The 19,996-nt window shown below is 34.1% G+C and overlaps 1 protein-coding gene across 9 annotated transcripts in view; it reads left to right on the forward strand.

The window, feature by feature from the left end:
- The window catches only part of TNRC6C (trinucleotide repeat containing adaptor 6C), a 218,968-nt gene extending 204,295 nt beyond the window's left edge, over positions 1–14,673 (forward strand). For all 9 annotated transcript variants that reach the window (XM_074260237.1, XM_074260240.1, XM_074260236.1 and 6 more), the window contains 5 exons: positions 7,161–7,277; positions 9,361–9,555; positions 10,363–10,433; positions 11,816–11,955; positions 12,283–14,673. In XM_074260237.1, coding sequence (XP_074116338.1) covers positions 7,161–7,277; positions 9,361–9,555; positions 10,363–10,433; positions 11,816–11,955; positions 12,283–12,643 — 884 coding nt within the window. In that variant the 3' untranslated portion in view covers positions 12,644–14,673. The remainder of the gene's footprint in view (positions 1–7,160; positions 7,278–9,360; positions 9,556–10,362; positions 10,434–11,815; positions 11,956–12,282) is intronic.
- Positions 14,674–19,996: the final 5,323 nt, after the last annotated feature.

The following is a 19,996-nucleotide window of genomic DNA, read 5'->3' on the forward strand; positions in this document are numbered from 1 at the left end:
ACACCAATAAGTTTCCCTTCTATTCTGTGAGATTAAAGGGGACTTCTTAATGTATAGATAGTATCCAATTTTGGTGACCATACTTTTAGAAGGATATAGAAAATCAAGGTTCAAAGAAGTGACAGAAATAAAGGGAAGAGATACAGGATATTTTTAAATGGCCTAGAAAAATCATTTTAATTTGAAGAAATCTAATCAGTTATGACATTTTTAAGAAAAAAAAATGGCTATTTTCCATGTCCATGTCATAAGAGGATTGAAAGAATTATAAGCAAGAACCCCCCCCCCAAAAAAAAAAAAAAAAAAAGAAGAAGAAGAAGAACGGAGTAAGGGATAAAGAGCCAGTTTTGGAATCAAGAAAGCTTGAGTTCATGTACTGCCTCTAAAACAAACTGGTTGTGTGACCCTAGTTAAGTCTCTTAATCTCTCAATTCTCTTGGCAACTTTTGAAAATTACAAGTCAAAGAGAAGGTATATAAGTAGACTTGCTTTGGGAGAGGTTTTTTGTTTTTTTTGTTTTTTTTCAGTTATAAGTTTGCTACACCCATGAAATCACAGGTACAATCCATATCAGTTCTTATCCATAAGATACATATTGTCCACCATTATGAGAAAGTAGTGGTATGAGAAAAACAAGATAAGATCTTGACTGCAGAATTATTTAAGGAAAAGTTTAAAAAGTTATCTATGTTGGATAACTCAACTATCCAAATGACAGGATTGAGATTGTTTGTTTTTTTTTTAATCCTTCTTTTAACTTTGATTCTGGAACTAGGCCAAAGCCTGGTGTTAAAAAATATGCTGGAAAGTTATTTTATAATTGATAAATGATGTCAATGTTTAGGCTCAATTTTAGTCAGTATTACTCAATATCTCGTTTAGCTCTTTAAAAGCAAAAATAAGATCTCAGTTCCGTGAAGAGGCATGACTTACAACAAAGAAATAACCAGAAGTTTAAATTCTTTATTAAATTTTCTTGCAGAAGATAGTAGAATTTGGCCTCTGTTGACATTAAGATGTTAAGTACTAGTTGCATGTCTAACACATCTGAGCAAACAACACTTTTGAGAGGGAAAAAAGCTAGAAAAGTGTCCATTGTGTGGGAGGCACAGTTTGTCATGGTGAAAATGACATCTGCAAAAGCAACAGAAACCCTGAGAATCTGTTTTCATCAAATTTGGAGGAAAAGAATTTTCCCAGGGCCTAAAGAGATCATGCTATATTTGTTTGTTCTAGCATCAGTTAAAGTCTGGGTATGAAATGAATTTAGTCATTCTACTAAAAAAGATGAAAGGACTGAAAGAATATTTTTCATTCTCTTGATTTTTAAGGAGAATTAAATGTGCTTTAAAAGAATGAATGAAATGCTTCAAGGAAAAAGATTGAAAGATTTTGTGATACAAAGTTGGAGAGTAGAATGAATGTAAAATAAAAGAGAAAAGATAATTGCAGTGATGGAGCTAAATAATTTATTCTAAATTCATCCCCTAAAAAATGAAACTACTCTCTTTGAAGAGGAAGTGAGATATAATCTCGTTTTATCAGTGAAGTATTTCTTCCCACCAATATATATTTCAACCCCTCTAAGACTTAGAAGTTGTGATAACTAAGGAATTTTATCATTCTGCAGATAGATTTATTTCACATTACTCCTTCATATGCTCTTTTCCAATCAAATTGTTACACTTTTTATTCCCTACTTGATATTCTACTTCCACCTCCAATGCTTTTGTATATACTCCCTCTTCTTAGAACTCTTAAGTTTCCTTCAAGACTCAGGTATTACTTTCTATAAGAATCCTATCCTGAGTCCCTTATGTTGGTGATCTAGCCTGCCTGAAATTATTACATAGCTGTCTGTTTACATGATGTATTCTGTCCCTCGTTCCATGTAGAATATAAACTCCTAAAAGACAAGGACAACCCTTTTTGTATGTGTGTTTCCTACTTTTATGCATGTAGTGAGACTTTAATAAGTAACTACTAAATTGCTTACTGAATAGCTAAGGTTGGTTGTGGGATGCAACATTCAGATCCATCAACAAATCTATTTTATTACTGTAGGAAAATACACCTTTTTAAATTTCAAAGTCATTTCTATTTCATAATTAGATAGTAGATTTCAGAATTATAGTGGGGAATTAAAATTCAAAAATAACAGGTTAGAAAAAAGGGAAAGTGTATTACATCAAGAATATAGATAGATTCTTTACAAGGTTTTGTAAGGGTGAATGTTGAAAACTATCTTTACATATATTTTGAAAATTAAAAACTATTAAAAAAAAAAAAAAGAATATAGGTTCTTCTGGAAATTCAGTAGAATCAGGAAAAAGTGGTAGAGATTTCGGGAAGAATAAAATCATAGACAACAGCTTCTGACTGCAGCCAGAAGGATATGAATAGCAAATCCAGCAGTAATCACAGATGTTGCAGAGGCTGAAAAAAAAAAAAATTAGGGGACTTCTGCTATAGTCATCTGCAGGAGCTTTATTATTTCCTCACCTGAGGTATTGAATTTTTATTGATAATAATTTTATTCTTCAAATGGAAACAAAAAAAGGAAACTGCTCTTCTCATCTTGATTGTCATCATTGAAAAAGAACTGACTGCCAAAGTAACTATTACAGGAAATTCAACAAACTTGGGAAGAAACTTGTCATAATGGATAGGAAAAGGGACACCAGATGTAAGTACTATCTAAGTATTCTAGGGTCTAAACATACAAATTTCTTCTTCTTTTTTTTTTTAATTAAAGCTTTTTATTTACAAAGCATATGCATGGGTAATTTTTCCAACATTGACCCTTGCATAATCTTTTGTTGCAAATTTTCCCCTTCTTCCCCCCCCCCCCTTTCCAATACATGTTAGATCCAATGTGTGTATACAAATTTATACAGTTATCTTGTGGCTCAAGAAAAATCAAATCAAGAAGAAAGAAAAAGAAAAACTGAGGGGAAAAAAATGCAAGCAAATAACAACAGAGTGAGAATGCTATGTTGTGTTCCACACTCTGTTCCCATGGTTCTCTCTTTGGGTGTAGATGGTTCTTTTCATCACTGCACAAATTGAATTGGTTTGAATCATCTAATTATTGAAGAGAACCACATCCATCAGAACTGATCGTCGATAGTCTTATTGTTGCCGTGTATAATGATCTCCTGGTTCTGCTCATTTCATTTTGCATCAGTTCATGTAGCTCTCCAACCCTCTCTGAAATCATCCTGCTGGTTGTTTCTTACAGAGCAATAGTATTCCATAGCATTCATATGCCATAATTTATTCAGCCATTCTCCATCTGATAGGCATCCACTCATTTTCCAGTTTCTTGCCACTACAAAGAGAGATGCCACAAACATTTTTGCACATGTGGGTCCCTTTCCTTCTTTTAAGATCTTTTTGGGATATAAATCCAGTAGAAACACTGCTGGATCATAATAATAATAATAATTTTTGAGCATAGTTCCAAACTGCTCTCCAGAATAGTTGAATCCGTTCACAGTTCCACCAACAATATATCAGTATCTCAATTTTCCTATATCCCCTCCAACATTTGTCATTATCTTTTCCTGTCATCTTAGCTAATCTGATAGGTGTGTAGTGGTATCTCACTGTTATCTTAATTTGCATTTCTCTGATCTGATAGTGATTTCGAGCACCTTTTCATGTTGCTACAAATAGTTAAAATTCTCCATCTGAAAATTGTCTGTTCATGTCTTTTGACCATTTATCAATTAGAGAATGGCTTGAACTATTATAAATTTGAGTCAATTCTCTATATATTTTAGAAATGAGGCCTTTATCAGATCCTTTGGATGTAAAAATGATTTTCCAGTTTATTGCTTCTCTTCTAATCTTGTCTGCATTAGTTTTTGTACAAAAACTTTATAACTTAATATAATCTATATGATCTATTTTATGATCAGTAATGATCTCTAGTTCTTCTTTGGTCTAGTTCTTTTTTGGTCATTTCCTCCGCCACAAATCTTAGAGGTAAATTATTCTATGTTCTAATTTGTTTATAGTATCATTCTTTATATTTACATCATGAACCCATTTCAACCTTATCTTGGTATACGGTGTTAGGTGTGGGTCTATACTACTTTCTGCCATACTAGTCTCCAATTTTCCCAGCATTTTTTGTCAAATAGTGAATTCTTATCCCAAAATGTGGGGCCTTTCAGTCTGTCAAATACTAAGTTGTTATAATCATTGGCTATTTTGTTTTGTGAACTTAATCTGTTCCACTGATCAACTAGTCTGTTTCTTAGCCAGTACCAAATGGTTTTGATGACTGCTGCTTTATTTAGTTTTAGATCTGGTACAGCTAGGCTACCTTCATTTTAAGCATATGAATTTCAAAGCCAAAAGGAGATGAAATCTCACCGACTCACAGGCCTCTCTGAGAACTTTATGGCCTCACACCTGGTCCCTCTACCACCAGGTTCTCCATTATCTAGCTCATCCTCCACATGACTTCAGACAGATTTTTGGGAGAGTCTCAGATGTGGTCACACTGCTCCACTGCTCAGAAACTTTCAGTGGCCCAGTGAGCTGGGCAAGTTATCGAGTCTCTCTGTTACCTGAGTTTCCTCATCTATAAAATAATGTCTACTTCATGGAATGATTGTGAGGATGAATTGAGTTACTATATAAGGTACACTGTATAAGACACTAATGATGATGCAGTGGAAGAGAGCACATGAAAAATGCAGGCAGATATTTGTTCTTTAGCATGTGGGGAAGAAAAAGAGGGGTATGCCAGTAATGGATGGAGAGAAGTCTACTGATCCCCAGAGTTGATTAGGATATTTAGTGTTATGTCTCTAGATCAGAAGATCTTAACCTTTTGTATGTGTTATGGACCCCTCAGAAATTGGGCAAAACCTATAAACTCCTCAGAATATTTTTAAATAATTGAAGGAAATGTTCAATTTCAGCTAGAGATTAGTGGAGAATAGGTCAAATTTTTCTCCCATCCAAGTTCACTGACTGCCCCTGAATTTTATCCCCAGATTTAATACCCTTGCACTAGATCTTGACACTTACAGAGCAAATCCTGGTGGTATTAAGAGTGGGGAAGTGCCTCTAGAAGTTTGGCTAAATTGCAAGCAGTGCTGTGCCTTAGTTTGTGACAAACGACAGTCAGTTGTATGGCAACTTAGAGAAATGTGTCTAGAGATTCAATTTTTTTTTTTTTAAATCAATCTTTTCTCAATGTGTGTGTTTTAGTGTGCATCTAAAGCATCTATGAATGAGCAATATTGCATTAAATCTGTCATACCCTCATTTCTGCCACTAATTATGATTTTAGCCAAGTCACTAAATTTCTCCAGGCTTAGATTGGATAAGGCCCCTAACAGCCTTTTTTTTTTTTTTTTTTTTTTAACTTAATTTGTACCTGATAAAATGAAATCAGGAGTGTGGATTTTAGGGCAAATATCAATTTATTCTTGAATTTACTTTATTCTGTTGAGTAGTCTAATTGGTCTTTTTTTTTTTCTATTTTTGAAATGCATAAAGTTATCATTAGTATTATATTGAATAGTACTGAAAAGTACTTGCCAGTTATATTTTTAATAGCTTTATTGATTTCCTTATATTAGAGGATGGAAGTATTTTCAAATATTTCCATTTAGGAATTTTTAATGTCCCTCCCCCCAAAAAGAAAAGATCTGGGCATATGATAATAATGTAGTTGCTAATACTAAGCAGATATCAGTGTGAACACTTACTTGCTTACTCTGAGTTTGTTTCATTACACTTCAGGAACCTAGTGTAGATTCCTGAGAGAAATGAAAAGATTATACAAAACAATTAACTTTTCCATATTTGGGGAACCCTGAAATGGAGTTATTGCGAAACAAAAATCTGTTAAGTCACAGTTATTGCTTTTCAGCTTCACAGATAATTTGAGACTGAATGAAATCATATTAATTATACTAACATGATTTTCTTTTGTGTCTCCCTACTAACTGGTATATTCTTCTATTTCCACTTATTTCTTTCTTCCTATAGGCCCTGTTTCCTGTTTTTCACAATGCTATCAAGGGTTTCTGGGTAAAGGTCCATTATGTCAATTCTAAGCTCAAAAGCTCAGTTCCTCCCCATTAGTCACGCAGTAAAATATAAATTCTTTAGCCAGGTTATCAAGACCCTCCAAAATTTGATTCCAACCTGTCCTTACTTTCTTCATGAATACCCTTTCCCTTCATGAATTTTACAATTAAACCAGTCAGCTTTGAGTGTTTTATATATGCACTTATCCTTTTGAGAAAAGCAAAAAATATAAATGTTTTATTTGGTTGAGAAATTAAGGCTTCTAAAAAACAACCTTCACTATGCTACATGTAGGGCAAAGAACTGTTACAAATTTTTATAAAACTTTTCAGTCTTCTCTTTGATATCTTGTTCCATATGTGCTTCTTTGTGGTACTTAAAAGTAAAAATAAAAACAACTCAAGTAGGATTATCTCCTTTTTTTTTTAAAGATCAGGATAAGGAAAGAAAGAAAAAAGGCCTTTACTATTTTCTACAGGCTAATTAAGCTAAATGACAAAAACATAGTCCAAAGCAAAATGCAGATACCAGTGAGCTAAGTCCCCGGAATTATAAGCCCACAAGCAAAAACACAGAGATTTCATAATTTGCCTAATGTATTTAGACACTGAAACAGACAAATTGTTTTCTTTGTTACTGAAAAGAAGTAAAGATGGAAGCCATGTTAGGTCCTGGAAGAAATAGAAATGTTTTATAAGGAAAAACATACAAGTGGTGTTTTGGAATAGAAACTTAATATGGAAAAGCTTTTGTCTTGATTTTGTAGAGTTTTATGTATGTGGTATGGAAAAGGGATTGATACAAAATTGTTGTGTTTTTTTTAATCTGTCTTTAGGAGTTATAAAATTCTTATAGTCCTTGCATTAAAATTTACTCGAGAAATTATATATCCTTGGAGTAATTGCCTGCTAAGAATAGATCTGGGTGGAAGGGATAGAACTCAACTTAAAAATATCCCCAACATTGTCCCCAATTGAATTCAGAATATCTATCAAAAAAAATTTTTTTTTTCCTGGTTTATGTTCCACTTGCTGAAGGTAGGGTAGGTGACACAATAAACATTTTGCCCAGCTTTCTTAGTTACTTCTTTGCTGATTCTGCAGGGTCATCCCCAACATCATCTCAGAATGCCACGCTGCCTTCATCGAGTGCCTGGCCTCTTAGTGCCTCTGGCTACAGTAGCTCTTTCAGCAGCATTGCATCTGCACCTAGTGTTACAGGTATGAAAATGGACTTTACTTCCATTTAGAGTTTTTGTACCTCCTGAATAAAAATCTTCAAAGGCCTCTCAGGTAGGTTCTTTTGATCTTTTTGCTGGTTCCCTGAATAGATGTGACTTTGATTAGTACCCATGTGCCATAAGGCTGATTATGAGAAAGAATTTCTCCCAAAAAAGTGGAATGCCACTTAAATTTCACATAAGAAATCCAGGAAAGATAGTAGTTTAACAAATCCCTATGTTTGCTCTCACCACTAAAAGTATAATAGGTTTTCTGTTATATCAATATATATTTGCTAAAATACTTCCCTATTATTTTAGAATCCAGAGTTTTTTAAATAGACAATACCTTTTAATGAGATATGTTGTCAAAATTTTATGTCAGGAACATAAGATTTAAAATTTTAAAATTTGAACATATTATATAATCAACTAGGTATGGATTCTGGAGATCTAAGTTCAAATTGCAACATCAAACACTTTCTTTCTCTGTGATTCTGGTCAAGCCATTTAACTTGTTTGCCTCAGTTTCCTCAGCTGATAAATGGGGATCATAACCTCCACCTCCTAGGGATATTGTGAGGGACAAATGAGACAATATTTGTAAAGTGCATAGCACAGTGCCGGGTACATGGTAAGCTCTGTGTGTGTGTGTGTGTGTGTGTGTGTGTGTGTACACACTTATTCTCGTTTCCCTCTCTTCTCTAGTCAAATTTTATAAATAGAATTAACTTCTTAAGGATAGTGAGGAAGGATTGCTATCTTTCTGTTCAAATTTTCTTATTCCCATTGAGCCTTTTTATTCATTTTGAAATGGGGGAAACAGATGGACATAGGGATGTTTCTTAATACCAGTCACTTAGTAAAGAAAGGAATTAAATCTAAGCAGTGAGGTGTTATAGTGGATATAGTACTATAAAGACAATTGCAGGCAGAAAGATCTGAATTCAAGTTCTACCTCAGATACTATGTGACCCTGTATCACTTAAACTCTCTGACCCTCAATTTCTCCATCTGTTAAAATGGAAAATAATAAGGACACCTATCTCCCAGGGATATTCTGAGGAGCCAATAAGATGAAAAATGTAAAATGCTTTGTAAACCTTAAAGCTCTTTATACATCTTATACTGCTTTTAAAATAGCAAATATCTGATGTTTTTATTTAGTCATAATATTTAATATTTAAAGAATTCACAAAATATCTTTTTTTTTAAATGCTTTACAGTCATATTTGGTATGTTTTCTTTGTTGAGACATCTTTTTTTTTTCAATTTGCTTTGCTTTTCTCATTTGTTCATTGAATGAAGTAAGCAGTGTTATTACATAAATTTTATATATATGTATGTGTGTGCATGTGCTTTTTTATATGAGTATATATAGTACGGAATGAATGCTTAATGATACTGGCAATCATCTGTTATTGTTTTCTCTTCCATTCTAGAGTTGGACCATTCGGACAGGAGAGGTTTTATCATGGTCCCTGTTGTAATCTTAATTAAAAGCTATCTCACATTTCCTAATTTTTATTTCATAAGATAACTGATAATAGGTTTTTTTAAAAATAGCTTTATGTGACATAATGATATTAAAAGCATTTTAAATATGTGGCTGTTAAACAAATGACAGATCATGGCCCACAGGATATTTCCTTAAAGGTAATTGATAATTAAAAAAAAAAAAAACTACCTTGCAAAGGAATTTGTGTTTGCTTCTTTTCAAGTGATTTATTGGATATATGTTAGCAGAAGTTGAACTATTTGATGATTTTCATTATAATAAATTATGGTTGGTTGGGCAACTCAGCAAACTAAGTGAATTTAGCAGTTGTCATAGGCTGTAACAGTTTTCTTAGTTTCCACAGGCTTATGAAATTAAAATGACAATATTCATAATTATGTTTAAGTTCAAGATGTTTTACAAAATATTACATCTACTTATTGTGATATTCGTTTATTTAAAAGCTCCAGACATTGACATATTAATGAAATATCTTTTTTCACCTTATCAAAACAACTTTTTAGGATTTAAAAATTATATTTTATTCATATGTATGTATGCAAGTTTTATGTCTCTGATTTTATAGGTAAACTGTCAGACATTAAATCTACATGGTCCTCCAGCCCAGTTTCTCACACACAATCCTCTCTGTCTCATGAACTGTGGAAGGTACCCAGAAACACTACTGCACCTACTAGACCTCCTCCAGGCTTAACAAACACCAAGCCCTCTTCTACCTGGGGTACCAGTCCACTTGGCTGGACCAGTTCTTACTCCTCTGGTATGCCATGAATTTTGTCTCTTAATACAAGTGGGAAGGGTGTTAGTACTCATTTACTAAAGTGATTCTTAGAGAAGGATATTTCAGCATCCTCCAGAGGCCAATCAATGTAACTTTTTTTTCTGTCCTTTCACCATGGTCTCTACAATGCATTTTTGTGTGGATTCTACAACCTCCACTTTTGGACTCCAAACCAATTTCAAAGATTTCAGTTTCTATTAAACCACCATAGAATCACAAGCTGTATCTTAGAGACCCTCCAAAGCCACACTGAGATTTAGAAGCCATGGGTTATAAGGGGCTTGATGACAGGAACATAGAAGTTTCTAGCCTAAGCTGCCCTTATCTCAGGATGCAATTGTTATTAGCTCTATGTCAAGATTAGTCACAAAAAATCTGGCATTGCATAATCATTTATAATATCTTCATTTTTTACATTTATAACTTCTACAAAGATCTCAATGAGTATTGCATGCACAACTTTACAGGACAACCTTTGTATGCAATAGAATGGAGCAAAAATCATTCATATATATATATATATATATACATATATATATATGTATACATATATGTATGTATGTAGAGAACAATTGCTTAAAAGGTTTGAGGCTTTTTAAAATGTTTTATATTTCCCTGAGGATTTGGAAGAAGACTTCTGTTTTAAATACCAAATATCAAAATACATGGTATTTTATAGCATAAATTATGAGTAAAGGTAGAAACCAGAATGAACATGTCCCATTGTCCTCCTTTCTAACAATGTTTTCCCCATCGGGGGGTGGGGGGGTGGGGGTCATTGTGCAGGTTCTGCCTGGAGCACTGACAGTTCAGGAAGAACGAGCAGCTGGCTGGTACTTCGTAACCTCACACCCCAGGTAGGCAGAATGTACGCTAGTCACGTTAGCCAAGGAAAGCCCCTTCTTTAGTGCATGGGAACAAGTAAATGTAGAGAGACTAGTAATGCAACATAGACTCTCAAGGTTGAGATCAGAAAGATACTCAGAAGTAAACACATGCTCATATACATTTGTGAGAGAAAAAGGCTGGTCTTAGAGACAGAATGAACTGAGTTCAAGTCATGCCCTTCACTCAGTGGCCATGTGACCCAGGGCAAGTCATTGCTTCAGCTAACTCTCTAAGATTATAACTTACAGAGAAGATAATGATTTGCTCTGAGAGAAGGAACTTCCTCATCTAGGATTTCCTTATGCCAATGAAATCACAAGTCTTTAAAATGAAATTTTTTTTTTTAAATATTGGGTGTGATGGCACAGGCTTGTAGTCTTTGCTACCAGAGAGTCTAAGACTGATAAATTGCTTGAACTTGGGAGTCCTGAACTGCAGTGGGCTAATGTAGATTGAATGTCATCACTAATTGTAACAAGAGTATGGTAAACTGCAAGAAATTATCTTTACATATAATTGGGAAAATTTTAGTCAATTATTAATCTATTTAGAGTGAAGATATCAACTGAATTCACTAATCAGATCATTCTGACATTGTAACACCATTCCTTAACCATACAGGCACCAGAATTCTCTCTTTTCTCTTATCATTAAGTAACCTAGGATTAAAGTGCTATTAGTTACTCTAAAGTATAAATTTGGCATAGCATGTTTTATAAACAAGCCTAATTAGAGAAAATGAACACTTAATGTAAGTTTCAATACCATCTTTGTTGCTTGATAACTAATTTTGGATAAGTCACTTATTCTTCCTTGAATATCTGTTCCCATATCTACAAATTAAGGGATTTAGACTTAAAATGATCCATAATGTCTAGATAGATCTTATTCTTTTTCTGTGTTTGTTTTAGTTAGTAAAATATTGTTTTAAAAATTCATCCATAGAGAATCTGTAAAGTGATACTGGCACTACAAAATTAGACAGTTCATTAGATAACTTCAAGATTATTTTTTTAGGAAGGGTAATTGAGATTGTAATCCTGAATTTATTTGTTCTGATGTATTCTAATTTTATATAATTTTGTCAAGTTTTTGCTTAACTCATTTTTCTTTACATGAAAAGGCTCTTTTCCTACTCTCCTTTGTGTCATATTTTTATGTAAAAATATTCAATTTATTGATGTTTATCGAGTTCAGAATTAATTTTTAAAATTTAAAAGAAAATAAAGGAAGGTTCATTAGTGGGTTTATGATTACTTGCAGAAATGACTGTGATATGAAATAAGTAATTAGTTACAAAGAAAAATGACAGATAATAATAGAATAACCCTGATCTCTTTTCCTTAATTAGATTGATGGTTCTACACTGAGGACATTGTGTTTGCAACATGGTCCTTTAATTACATTCCACTTGAACCTGACTCAAGGAAATGCTGTGGTCCGATACAGTTCCAAGGAAGAAGCTGCCAAAGCTCAAAAGTCTCTGCATATGTACGTTTCTTCTCTAAATTTTTTGTGGGTGTGGAACAGTATCAGGGTTTTTTAAACAATACCAAATCCCAAGGAAGGTAGGTAGCATGATGTAAGTGAAGACATTGTTAAACACCCATTTACAGAGAAGAGATCAGTTTTAGTCTCAGTTCTACTATAAATTAGCCGTGTGTGAACAACATCCTTTCCCTGTTTGGTCCTCTGTTTCTTCATCTGTAAAATGAGTTAAGACTAAATTTCATAGCTGCTTAATTGAAAATCAAAATGTGCCTTGAGAAATGGAGTGGTTATCTCATTACTTTATCCTATGATTCTTATTTGTTCTAGGTGTGTCTTAGGAAACACTACCATACTAGCTGAGTTTGCTGGTGAAGAAGAAGTAAACCGTTTCTTAGCACAAGGCCAACCACTGCCACCCACCTCCAGTTGGCAGTCCAACACTGGAACCAATCAGACTCGTATGGGCTCCACAAGCAGTTCTCATGGATTGGTGCGAAATGATGCAGGCCATTGGAACACCCCCTGCCTGGGAAGCAAAGGAAGCAGTGATCTGCTCTGGGGTGGCGTTCCTCAATACTCCAGCAGCCTTTGGGGCCCGCCAAGCACCGATGATGGCAGAGTTATTGGAAGCCCTACACCTTTAAATACTCTGCTTCCTGGTGACCTTCTCAGTGGGGAGAGCATCTAGGAAAACAGATCAATGAAATGGAAATAACAATCATCAGCACTAAAGAAAAAAGGATAACCCTTTCCAGTCCAGGGCTTTACAGAAAATCCAGCTTTAATAGATCAGACTGGTAGCCCTTCTTTTAGTACCTCTGTCCAATATTGACTATGAAACTCTGCCAAAGTCCTTGTGAACTGTTATGAAAACAGTATGGGCTTCCTTTGGTCAGTTTCACATGCTAATGACAGGTTGTTTTTTCCATGGCTCTTTGTTTTATGTTGTCTTATGTTTATATGGTATGTTTTGTGTTTTGTATTTTTATTTTTTTAAGTATAAAAGCTGCTTAGAATAGTTCTATCATGAAGGGCACTTTTCAGATTGTGGGCTGGAAAGGGTTATTTTATCAAGGTGGGGAAGGGGTGGGAGGGACAAGTGAAAGCCTATTTAAAATGAGCCTGTGACTATTATGCACATTACCAGAGGCGGACCCAGTCATCTGAAGGACATAAAGCATGGTTATATCATTGGTACAGTTAAGTCATGCAACTGAATGGTGACTTATGACTGTAAAGTACAGGTTAAATGGAGGGGGGGTGGCGCAAAGGGAGGGGAAGTTTCCTGTTCTCTGCTCCCAGGGATCCGCCTATGCACATTTCCCTTGTTTGGTTACTTTTCCATGTCATTTTTTAAAACCCCCAAAATAGAAAAAGTTTAAAAAAAAAAAAAAAACATATCAAACATGCAAATACTTGAATCCAGCAGGCCAATAATGAAATGTGAACACTTTCTAAGTCTAATTTTACACTTCCAGGTTGACATCAATATACAGAAACAGGCTCTAGGAAAAAATTTCTAACTTCATATACTATTGTGTGTGTTGGAACAGAATGTATGTGTGTGTGTGTGTGTGTGTGTGTGTGTGTGTGTGTGCAGGCACGCACACATACATGTACACGTGTGAGTGCTTGTATATGCACATATACGTGTATGTGAGAAAGTGTGTGAATGATTTAACAATGTGGGGTTTTTCCCTTTTACTCAGTATATGCTTTTTTTTCCTCATTGGTCAAACGTTTTAATTGTTGTTAGCTTCTAACTTTGCACTGAGTGTCAGCAACCCTTCCCATAGCTAATCCTATAAGTCTGAAAAAAATTAATAGGATGGGTCAGCGACAATTCATGTGTAAATGTTTACTCAAGGACTCTGTTGTTGCGTTTAAATTACATTGTGTATCTCTGGAGAATAATATGTATACCTACCTTTAGCAGCTTTTTATTGTGGACTAATGCAAGAAAATTATTACCGGAGTATTGCACCATTTTTCCATTCGGGATATAAAGATTTAAAAAAGGAAAAAAAAAAAAAAAACTTTTTGAACTGTGGCCATAGATACTTGTAAAGAATGGATGGTTCCCTGCAAGCTGGAACAGAGACAAGCACTTGGGACATAGGTTTAGACTGCTTTTAGAGGAGTCAATCATTTGGCTCCCACCTGTTTACAGACCTTTTTTTCTCATTCAAACTTTAAAATAAAATTTTAAAAGGAATAAAAAAAAAAAAAAAAAGACTTCCATCACTAAAGAAACCTATTTTCAGAATGAAGATATGCTACTTCAGAGCTCTGGGATTGAACAGTGTTGTTATATTATCCTTTCTTTGGCCATTGTTGTGTACTTTTTGTTATTTTTTTTCTTCCTCTTCGTCAAAGTGGCGAAAACTTTGTGGTCACTATCTTGCACATGGTGGAAGAGGTCTCAGGAAAGCCGGGTTTCCCGAGGAGCAACTCCACACCATTTCATGTATTTTTAAACCCAACTCCTAGCACTGAAGATATTATTTAAAAAAAAAAACAAAAAAACAACAACAACAACAACAAAAGACACAAAAAAATACCTAATCTAATGTGTAGCAGTTACATATTTACCAAATAATGGACTCAAAAGAAATAGATGTTTGAAGAGTGCTTTATATATTAAAAAAAATTGCTTTATGTTTAAAAATGATCAATGTTTTGATTGTTTTGAAAGGAAGAAAGACAATGGAATAGCATACTTTCAAGTATGTTTTTAAAAATATATATGAACATTGTGCTCCCTGCCTGCTTGGATCAGGAAACTTGTGCATTACATTTTTTTTTTTAATTAACTTTTTAATGGTTTTATCAAAAAAAAAAAAAAAAAAAAAAAAAAAAAAAAAAAAAAGAGGGTCCTGAAAGATGGCAAATCAACAAAAGCTGGTTTTATAGAGGATCATGAACTATGCACAAACTGGGTTCAATACTTTTTTCCTCAAGTTTTAGTAGTGTATTTAGCTAAATAAAACTTCCTCAGAGTAATTGCATCTCATTGCCATTACATACATTCTATATATTTGATCTATATAGCTGAATATGTATATCAAATATATGTGTGTGTGCATATATACATACAATTTTCCATGCTGAAGTCTAGCATTGAGTTGTAGAAAAACAACTGATACTATAAATTGGGGATGGAAGTAAAAAAATCTGTGTTTAATTTTTGTCTTTTATTTTGCATTAAAGATGTCTGTAACTCTGAGATTTAAAAGAAAAGTTTGTGGCTCTTAATGTTTTTTTCCTCATAGAATGTGATTGTTGAAGAACATGCACCGAAAGTTGCTTTCAAAAGTACGAAGCTTCATTGATACTTAATAAATTGCAATTTTTTTTTCTTGGCTGTTTAAATAAATGTGACTTTTTTTTAAAAGCAGTGAGTATAAAAATATTTGTCACTTCATGTGTTGAAGTTAGTAAAAGATGAGTTATTAGAAATTTTCATCTCTTTGTAACACACTTACCTTCTAAGAGAATAAGTATAGTTGCTGGGTGTGGAATTTCCATTTTTTGTGGTCTGATTTATAGGATGATATTATTTTGCACTTAAATAAAAACTTAAAAATAGTTACTAATGAGAGTAACATCTCACCCATAAAAATCTGGCATTTGTACTTTCTCTTATAAGTCTGTTGTAGTCAACAACCCAATGATATTATCTAAGAAGATACTTAATACTACTGTCAAACCATTGGCTCATTTTCATTTCTGACCAAAAGACTTGTATCAGGGAGATCAACCTGATTAGGAGTTAACCTGAATAAAATGAGTTGGAAGAGTCTTTAGAGGCCATCCTTGGACCTGACTGAGTAATCCCTACTCAGAGATGGCTGCCAATGATGGTAATTAGGAAACACTCACTTAGATTGGTTAGTTTCAGAGGGATAATGAGAAATAATATATTTTAATGGAGAAAAAATTGGACTAAACTATGAAAATAAAAGGGAATGTCATTTTAACCAGTTTTAGGTTGCAAAATTATATAGTTCCTTCCCTAGGAATAGGGTTACATAGTTGTGGCTCTAGCTCCAAAGCATTTTCAGATACATTCTCTGAATGTTCTGCTCTCCACAGTTTGACTCCAACCTCCCTTTCTAGGCATAACTCATATAATTGCTTCTGATGAACTCTGCATTTCAGCCAAATTGGACTAATCTCATGCAATTCCTCTCCATCTCATTGAGCTATCCCTAATGCCTAGAATAGATTTACTATCTGTTCCCTCCAAACCCAACTCAAGTGACATCTCCATGAAGCTTTCCTTCATTATGCCAATTTAAAATATATTCTCCACCCTCAGATTTCTCCTAATAAATACATTGTACCTCCCCTTTGAACTTAGTGCTTTCTTAACTTATAGTTATTTCTGTACATGTTTCATCTTTAATTGCAAATTACTGAGGTCAGCTCCAATCCATGGTACTTCAGAAAAAAAAACTTCAAAAGATATCCAATCCTACCCATGTCTGAGTCCAATCCAAGGTAGCCAATTCTGGTTTTGGAACAACTCCCAATTTAAAAATAAAAATTATTGAACTTAAATCTTTTTCTGCAACTTCTACCATTCAGATCTAGTTCTTTCCTTCAGAGGCCAAACAAAACCAATCTAATCCTTACTCAATTTGACAGCCCTTCAAATATTTGAATAGTTCCCTATTCATTCTCATATCTCTGAACCAGTCCTCAATGCACTCAAGTTCCTTAACTATTTTCTTAATAGGATATTGGCAGAACTGAATCTAGTACTGTAAGTAGGGTCTAACCAAGTCACACTCAAGATTTTCAGAGAAAGCAATTCTGGCAACCTAAGTTATTGGTTCATGAAAAGAACCGCCCCCCTTTTTTAAATGTGTCAAGTAATCATCCAACTTTTGTTTGTCTTCCAATAAAGGAAAACCCACTGCCTTTGAGGCGAAGGATTCATTCCTCTTTCTTCTTACCTCTTTTTAAGAAGTGTTTTTATCTGTCAAACAAAGACCTAAGTCTATCCATGACATTAAGACTAAATCAAACAACCTAACCTTTTCCACAAAACAGCTTGTTTGGATACTTGAAAGCAGCTATGGTCTGCTGTAGACTAAACACCCCTAGTTTCTTTATCCAGCCCTCATGTTGGGGGAACTTCAGGCCCTTCACCGTTTTGTTTGACCCAGTCTGAGCTCTTGGATTTATCTATCACTTTTCATAAAATGTGGAGCCCAATCGTAAGCACAATATTCCAATTGTGAGACCAGAGTACAGCATGACTATTATTTCCTTTTTATTTGGATGTTGTCTCTTTCTCACTATAGCCTGTCATACTAATTTTCTTGACTGCCATATTGTGCTCATGTTGAGATCATTCCACTTTGAGCAGTCCACTCAAAAAAATTTTTTCAGATGAACTCTACTAACTCATAATTTGTAAGCCAAATATAATGTCTGTCCCTTTTAATTTCATCTTAATTGATTTAGTCCAAAACTCTATAGCCTTTTTTGTTGTAGAATGGAATGAAATGTATTTATATCCTAAATACCATAACTGATGTTACTCTAGTAGACTTTTTACATACATATATATATATATATGTTTATATATTTGTATGTGTATGTAAATGTGTGTATATTTAAATTTCATAAAGATTTTCATTTTTATAATGACAATGTTTTTCATTCTTTCAAATACAGAGAAATTTGGTGTTGCTTATCTCATGAAAGAATTTCCCAAAAAGTCCTAAACATCTATATTCTTGACAGTCTTCTTCAAATATCCCCTTTCCCTCATTTCTCTTTTTGTTTAGGAAGAGCTACGGAAGAGCTGAAGGTTGTTGAGGCAGTTCCTGACTTCAAGGAATTTATATTCTAATGGGGGAAGGAAATATATAAAGGGGATCTGCAGTGTGGGTAGAGAGTGATGGAGAACTAGATCCAAGTATGATTGAAATGAAAGCCAGCCAGAGTTTTAGGTAGGTCCAAGGAGAAAATCCAAGGTTTGGAAAAGGGAAATAAGGAGGTGAAGGCCAGAGGAAAGGGTATCATGTGGAGATGGCAGGTAAGTGAAATTGGATCCAGTGGATTTAAAAAAAAAAAGCTGGACAATCAAAGCCCAGGACAAGTCCAAAAAGAGAGGGGAAGAAATGGAGATGATGGCCTGATTGGAAAAGGCATAGTCCAAAAATCACTAGAAAGAGCTTAAATAAAAACAAATAGATTTGATGTAATGAAAAACTTTGCAGTGATCAGAGCTTGTGATCTTGTGGAAAGCTTTTGGTTGTTATTGGAGCTACTCTATGATCCAAGGAAGGAGGGGAGAAGAAGAAGTCCAGAAAATTCTTTGTTAATGCATATCTGATTAGAATTGGAGCTCTAACTATTAGAGAAGGAAAGGGGTAAGAAATAGACATAGTATTTGGGAGGGAAGAGGTGTGTCCAGTGGAAAATAAAATGTGGGTGTAATGGTTTGCCAGTAAGGAAACATGGATTATAGAATACTGTGGAGAGAAAAACTGTAAACAATGCTTTTTTATAGCAAGAACAGAGCTCTAGGATAACAATAGATAAAAAATTTAATGAAAATAGCTAATTTCTGGAGAGAGGGGTGTTCTTATCTGAGCAAAACCACAATTCAGATATGAGCTGAAATACTAAATAGGGAAGGATGATACATAGCTGCTATAGAATAAATATTGCTCTCAAGTAAAGTTTTTGTGGTTTTTTTTAAGCTTGTCATTATTTCTCTGTTGGATTAACTTCATATACTATATTGGTTATATGGTCAAGAAAAATATATGACTTCCTAACCTGAAAAAGAGTATCTGGCAAATGCCAGAGTGAGAAAAGAGTAGACTGATGGAGAAAGAACCTTACATAAAGTTCTTAAAACATAAAAGGCCACTCAGTCAAGCAATACCAGAAAAGGTAAAAGGGAAAAGCACTAATAAGAACTCAGTAACTCCAAATTACAGTAAGAAATATTAGAACAAATTCCAAAGATTGAAAAATAGTTTGATTTTTACCAAAATTTTTGAAATCATATTTTTAAATATTCAAGATGAAAACTATCCAGAAATAATACAACCAGAGGGCAAAGAGAAAATAGAATCCATCAAACACCTGAAAAAAACCTTGAACTAAAAATGTCGAGAAATATTATAACCAAAAATACAGCTTCCAAGTCAAAGGAAAAAAAATATAAACACAAAGAAAAAAAGAAAATACCTAAGAACCATATTTCACTTTACATAAATATATGCTACAACTGCCTTAAAGGGGGAAAAAAACTTTAAAAAGCATAGTCCAAATCCTTTAGAATCCTCTCCTGTTATACAACTCTAGTATGCTCAAGGTTTAAACTACACTCAGTTTTAGAGCTGAAATTCTCTAGCAAGCTTTATTGATGTAGCATGGTTATAATTCCAAATTCCTTATTTTGACCAGGTCTTCCTGTTTAATTTTTACAAACACCCCCATTTTCAAAAGAAAAAAAGTCTAAGCTATTCTTAAGTCATATGAAGAAATACTCCAAATCACTAAAAATAAATAAATAAGTAGGGAATTGCAGAAAGTGATTCTGAGGTTCTAAGTCAAACCCATTATATTGGCAAAAATAACAAATGGTGGGCAGCTAGGTGGCGCAGTGGATAGAGCACCAGCCTTGAATTCTGGAGGACCCAAGTTCAAATCTGATCTCAGACACAACACTTTCTAGCTGTATGACCCTGGGCAAGTCACTTAACCCCAGCCTCAGGGGGGAAAAAATGACAAATGGCAAAAATGTAAAGTAACAGTTATTTTTTTTCCCTGAGGCTGGGGTTAAGTGACTTACCCAGGGTCACACAACTAGGAAGTGTTAAGTGTCTAAGATAGGATTTTGAACTCAGGTCCTCCTGAATTCAAGGCTGGTGCTCTATCCACTGCGCCACCTAGCTGCCCCAAAGTAACAGTTATTTGAAAGGCTAAAGATAGACATACAAATGTATTGTTGGTGGAGTTGTGAATTGGTATAGCTATTTTCAAAAGCAATTTGAAATTATGCCCAAAA

Source organism: Sminthopsis crassicaudata, chromosome 4 (genome assembly GCF_048593235.1).
Source record: "Sminthopsis crassicaudata isolate SCR6 chromosome 4, ASM4859323v1, whole genome shotgun sequence".
Classification (NCBI taxonomy): domain Eukaryota; kingdom Metazoa; phylum Chordata; class Mammalia; order Dasyuromorphia; family Dasyuridae; genus Sminthopsis; species Sminthopsis crassicaudata.